The 6562-nt window shown below is 41.9% G+C and overlaps 2 protein-coding genes across 3 annotated transcripts in view; one reads left to right on the forward strand and one right to left on the reverse strand.

The window, feature by feature from the left end:
- Positions 1–6562, forward strand: part of MTMR3 (myotubularin related protein 3) — a 161023-nt gene that overhangs the window by 34196 nt on the left and 120265 nt on the right. The gene's annotated exons all lie outside the window — the stretch shown is intronic.
- On the reverse strand, positions 2535–3349 carry LOC102859337 (MAP/microtubule affinity-regulating kinase 3-like). The gene is made up of 2 exons (XM_006894876.1): positions 3337–3349; positions 2535–3199 (listed from the first exon to the last, which is right to left on the reverse strand). Exons 1-2 carry the CDS (start codon positions 3347–3349, stop codon positions 2535–2537), a joined length of 678 nt encoding a protein of 225 aa, XP_006894938.1.

A 6562-nucleotide genomic window follows, 5' to 3' on the forward strand; every position in this document is an offset into this window, starting at 1 on the left:
GGAGGGACGGGTCCTTGGAGAGGGACATCATGCTTGGGAGGGTTGAGGAACAACGCAGGAGGGGAAGACCCTCTATGAGATGGATTAATTCGGTGACTGGGGTAATCAGGATGGGTGTGTCAGAGGCGGTGTGGTTGGCGCAGGATAGAGCAGGGTTTAGGGCTGTTGTGCATAGGGTCGCTGTGAGTCGGAAACGATTTGACGGCACATAACAACAACAACAGTTTTATAACTGAGGCAATTAGCTTTCTCTGTGCCTAGTTTCTTCTCCCTTTGAAAATGGGAATAATAGGGAGCTCTCATGGCCTGGTGACAAGAAGCTGCACTGAAATCCTGACGGCGTGCAGTTTGAATCCACCAGATACTCTGTGGAAGAGGATGGACAGTCTCCTCCTCAGTGATTAACTGCCTCTGAAAACCTGCTGGAGGGTCAGTTCCGGCCTGATGGTACACAACAAGAACAACCACCATCTGTGGTGGCTGTGTGATTAAATGACTAATAAATCTGAATACTTGGAGTAGTTTCTGGAACATAGTAAATGTTGTCTGAGCTATTAACATTTATAACAAGGACTTTGACTTCTTCCTGTCACCATTTGTAACACTTAAATCTATATAATTGTTTTGTAGGAAGGTTTACCCTCAATATATAATGAAGTAGTAATAAACATTTCTGTATTTAAATAACCATATACTTTTGACTTTAATATTAACATTTTATTGTCTCAGATTGAGTTTTGAAGGAAGTAGACCCTTTTCTGTTTTACAGGTGCCTACATATGATGGAAAACAGGTCATTGAACCGAATTTGAGTATACATCTGAATTCAGTACAGTTCTGTAGATCAGAACAAGAGTTCATGGCACTGGAAACACTAGAAAAAGAAAAATGACAGCTTGTAGCAAGGTGTGAGAGTTACAGTGATAAGTGAAGAGTTGGGATTGCTGGTGGTTTTTTTAACACATCTTTCTTTCATTAAAATTTTACTATTTTTTGTACATGTACCGTCAAATCAGATCTGACTGGTACAGGAGGATATTGTCCCTCCTTCTCCAGCACAGCATCTGGTGGATTAAAACTGCACACTTCTGGGATTACAGTGCAGCTTCTTGCCGCTAGGCCTCAAGAGCTCCCAATTGCTGTTTTTTATTTATAACAATTGCTTTGAGATGATTAGCCCTATAACAAAGTTACTTAAAACCTCAGGTATGATAGGAGATTTCAGAATTCTTTCCAATTTTTAAAAACCTCTTTTTAAGAAGGCAGCTTAGTTAATGCAGTTGTGATTATGTGAGCGCTGATAATGCAGGTTTCTTTCTAAATATTAATTTCAGATTTGTGCCACTATTAAGTGACTTTTAAAAATGAGCTGGTCCTGTTTCTTGCTGAACTGTCAAATATAAAACCTTTATTTTATGCCCCTCCCCCAAACTTAGTTGTCTAATACTGCTATGAATGAAACACGACAGGTGGATGACTTTGACAGAAATGTATTTTCTCCTGTTTCAGGAGCCTAGAAGGATGAATTTAGACTCTAGGGCATGGCTCTAGGGCATGGCTTTGTCTCTCTGTGTCTCCTGTTTGTAAAAGGTTCCCAGTGCAGGGACACTAGGTCCAAAAGATGCTCTGTTCCTGTCTCTTCTTTCTTGGTGATAGTAAGGCTTCTTTTCGTCTCGTGTAGATAGAGTGATGCAGGCCGCATTTCTGGGAAACTTGTCTCATCAAGACTGTTGCTTGGTTAAGGGTATTACTTCCCACTTTAATTCAGATGGAGGAATTAAAGCATCATTAATTACATCAGTGTATACGTGTGAAACCACTGAGAATTATGTCCCAGCCAAGTTGATTATGTATTTTCTTCAACCCACGATTCAATCCATTCTACCTTGTGATAAGACTTTTCTCTATCCATCAGTGGTTCATTGCCAGGAACAGGTTTATTTTTTATATTAGGAGCCGATCTGGAGGATTATTGAGAATTTCTGGGTTGTGGCTTTAGGATTTTTTTGCATATTAGGGATTCTCCCTTCTAATTGTACCAAAGGAATAAGGTATACAGTGGATACAGTGTATTTTCCTTTCGAGATCTTTGCATTTAATTAAGAAAATGAAAAGAATTTAAATTAGCTTAAAATAATTGCCATTCATGTGATTGAGTCATGGTGACCTCTTGTGTGACAGAGCTTGTCACAGTCATGAACTGTAAACCTGTATTGTCAACAAGGCTTCAGGTTAATGCTTAGTACAACTCGGTATTTTCCTCCTTGGCAATTTTAATGTTTTAGCACCAAATGATCTCCCACAGAGGGACTTGGGACTGATGTGGCCACCGATGGAATGGGATGCTCGGGCGACAGGGAGCACATGGGGGTCTCCCATGGCTACTGTAGTGCGTGGACAGGAAAGACCAGCCTCGCTCAGCGCTCACTCTCAGCCTGTCCTGTCCGGATTTCACTGCTGAGCATGGTTCTCATCTCCTCACTGTCTGGGAAAACACTTGGGGCTGCTGCTTGATTTGCACCACGGTGACTGTGCTACAGCTTCAGCTCGTTGGCAGTTTTGGAAGCGATGTTCTTGAAGGCGATAGACGTGTCGGATATCCGCTTGAAGCGGACGCCGTTGAGGGACAGTCTGGGCAGCTTGCACACCTCCATCTCCCACTGCACGAGGCTCTTGGCGTGTCCGTCGCCGTGAACACAGAAGAGCAGGAAGCGCTCCCTCTGCTCGTAGTCACAGCTGTTGGCATCCAGCACCTTGCGGATGATGTCGCTGGGCTCCATGGAGCTCATGGTCTTCATACTCGACGCGAAGCCAAGCGAGCGCGGCCTGGCCTCTCTGCCGGCGTCCTGCTCGGCAGACACATGGCGGCTCCTTGTTAGTTTTGAAGTTAATTTACTGAAGAGATTAGTGGAGCCCCGGCGCCTTGTCTGAGACAAGGGTGTGGCTTCGTGGGACAGGCTGGGCAAAGCAGGTGGACCATTGTAGGTGGCTGTCCTCCGTTCCTGGGGCTGGCCGTGGAAAGTGCTTCGGCTGGCAGTTCCTCTGGGGAAACGGATGCGGTCGGGGGTGGCCGCGCTGCTCACACTGTGCGTGGAAGCAACTGGGGCGCTCTGATCAGGAAGGGCGCTGTTTTCATTGCCGTTTTGAATGACAGAATGACGATCAGCAGTGGTTCTTTCACTACAGACATAAGTTTCTCCTTGTCATGTCAGTGGCTGATTTTTAGAAGTAGATTGCTGGACTGTAGAACAAGTGCAGCCAGGATGTTCCTTAGAAGCAAGCATGATGAGACTTCATCTTACATTCTTCAGGCATATTATCCGGAGGGGCTAGTACCTGGAAAGGACATCCTGCTTGCAGAGGTTGAGGTGCAGTGAAGTAGAGGAAGACCCTCATTGAATTGAGATGGACTGACAGAATCCACAGTTGTCATTAGCACAGAAGGTATTGTGAGGATGGGGCAGGAGCAGTCAGGGTTTGTATCTGTTGTGTGTAGGGTCATTGTGAGTCTGAATTGACTTGAAAGCACCTGTCAGGCCTTTCTTTTGAGGTGTCTTTGAGTAGACGCACATTTCCCGCCTTTCAGTTAGCAGCTGAGTGCTTTAACAGTTTATACCCCTCGGGGACTCTAAATTAATTACAGATAATGGCAAACCATTGCTTTTATTTTGTTCACCAAAGTTTCCAATTCTCTGTTTTCCAATGATCTACCACCGTATCAGTTTTGACCTTGTCCCCCAATCATCCTGATTTGCATAAAGGATTGAAAATTAACACAAAATGATCAGAGTTCTTCACTCGTATTGATACACAGATGATAGGAACAAGCTGTTAGTCTTTTATTGGATTTGTAAAGATAAGATTGCCTCCACCGCTGTTCCCCCATTTTATAGAGGAAAGGCACATGTCTACAGTGGAGAAAAGAAGACTAAAGGAGTAGAGGAACATGAAATTTTTTATTTTTATGAAATAACAAAATGAATCTGGTGGCATTGAGCCTGTGACACCCTGGTCCCTGAAGTTTTTTGTTTCTGTGCACAGTCTTAGTATCTTGTGAACTAGTAAATTCTGATTATGTTTAAGTTCACTTGATTTGAGTTTCTTTGACTTATGCCTTAAGTGCTGCGTTATTAAGTGCCATCAAATCACCTGCGACTCATAGTAACTTTATGTACAATAGCTCTGCCCTCTGACCTATCGTGAGCCAGTCACACAGTCTCCAACACACCTACCCCCACTACCCCAGTTACTGTGTCAGCCAGTATTCTCCAGTACTATCTCATCCAGGGTCTTCCTCACCTATGCCGTCCCTCCATCCTTCCAAGCATGTTGTTCCTCTCCAAGGACTGGTCCCTCCTGGCAACAGGCTCAAAGTATGTGATAAGGAGCTTCAAAATCCTTGTCTTAAAGGAGCAGCTTGGTTTCACTCTCTCCAAGACAGACCTATTTGTTCTTTTGGTGATCCATGGTTAATATGGCATAATATAGTTCCTACCATGTGTGTTGATTGTGAATCCAAAATGACATAATTGACAACTTCAGTCTTTTCTCCATCTATTATAATGAGAATTTTTATTTTCTTGATACTGAGACATAATCCATATTGAAGTGTTTTAAGTCTTTTTTACTTTCTGCAAGCAAGGTTGTGTCATTTGCATAATACATAATTGTTACTGAGTCTATCTCCAACCTGAATGTCCCATTCTTCATACAATCTGACTTCAGTGAATAAGGAAGACCAAAGAAGAATTGATGCCTTTGAAGTGTGGTGTTGGTACAGAATGTTGAATGTCTCATGGACTGCCAAAAGAGCAAACAAACCTGTCTTCAAGAAAGTGCAACCAGAGAATGCCTTAGAGGCAAAGATGATGAAACTGTGTCACATATGTTGGGCATGTTTTCCAGGGGAGGCAGTCTTTGGGAAAAGGTTATGCTGGGAAGAGTAGAGGAGATAGATTGACCCAGTCACTGCAGCAATGAACTTGAACATGGCAGCGATCTCTAGGATGACACAGGGCAGAATTTCAATCTGTTGTTCATCAGTTGACTGTGTGTTGTAGTCTACTTGGTGGCACCTACAACAATTAGAATCATACTGGGCCTACAGTGACTCTTTAAAGATATATAAAAGACTTAAGTTTCAGGATAAGTACATTCTATATACCTAGTCTTTTTATCAATGGAGTGGAAAGAAATGAGATTTTCTCAATTATTTTCCATTTCTCAGTTGCCTTTGTTTATAGTGGCAAAGTCCATCGCGAGTTGTACTGGTAACCCAAAGGAGATACTTTTCTGTAAGTTCGAATCCACCAGCAGCTCTGTGGAGGGAAGAAGAAAGTCTCTTCCTGGGTGATTTACAGGCTCTGAAAACCTCTGGAGAGCCAGCTCTCAGCTGATTCCATGGCAGTGAGTTGAGTTATACACCAGGTATAAAATGAATTTATTCTTTTGAATAGTTTATACTTAGATAGACTATTGTTGTTGTTATGTGCTGTCGAGTTGTCTGTGACTTATAGCAAACCATGTACAGCAACCCTAAACCCTGCTCTATCCCTTGCCAATCTTATTGTCTCCGACAAACCTATTCCCATTATCCTGGTGACTGAGTCAATCCATCTCTTCGAGGGTCTTCCTCTCCTGTGCTGTCTCTCCACCCTCCTAAGCATGACGTCCTTCTAGTATATAACACTAGTATATAAAGTTTTCTTTAAAGAGACTGTCACCTTTTAATACGCAAAAGAACCAGGTTATAATAAGTTCATCGATGGGGCATAAATAACTGCTTTATTATGTTCTCACAAAGTAGAACACAATGAAAGTAAGGGAGGAAAATTGAGATTAAGAAAAATAAAGTACAGGTAAGAGGAATGGAGAAATTTCAATGTAATGTAATTGCCTTAAGATTCACTGATGGCTTACTTTGGAATTAGATGCTAGAGCCCTAAATGAATTAATGATAGAAGGGGGGCAAAAAAATCTCAATTTGTTTTCTTTGGTGTGTGGTTATGGTTGATGTAATTGATAAGGTATTAAGAACAGCTATCTTGTCTTGGTTTTATAAGCTGTTGGCATGTTGTTTTGCAAAATCTGGTTTTATTACTAGACTCCATTTGCTTGGGTGTAACATTGGATAAGAATGAAAGGCAAGTACTCAAAACTCTGAGAATTTTAATTTTGGAAGTCTGGGATCAGTGAGGCCAGTGTGTAGGAGCTTCAGTGAAATAGCTCATTCCTGAAATAAACTTGATTTTTGGCAAGAGTGTGGTAAGCCTCAGGTGTCTAAGGTATCTGTGCTACATTTCCAGCTTTTGGCCAGTCTGTTTAACTGGTTTGTCATATGTAACATGGAATTTCCTAAATGTTCCACCAGGGGTTAAATGGAACTCCATCCAGAAAATCTAGTTATATAAATCCTAATGACCATCCCTGAAGTATATATTCTAAGTTTACAATAAAATTATTTATACTATAAGACATGGTTTCACCAGTGAATAAGAGGAATGATTTTCAGCAAAATAGAGAAAATACTGTTTTACTCATATTGTACACCTGGACTTTTTTG

This window comes from Elephantulus edwardii, unplaced genomic scaffold, assembly GCF_000299155.1.
Source record: "Elephantulus edwardii isolate Elephantulus edwardi_28Jun2011 unplaced genomic scaffold, EleEdw1.0 scaffold00151, whole genome shotgun sequence".
NCBI lineage: Eukaryota > Metazoa > Chordata > Mammalia > Macroscelidea > Macroscelididae > Elephantulus > Elephantulus edwardii.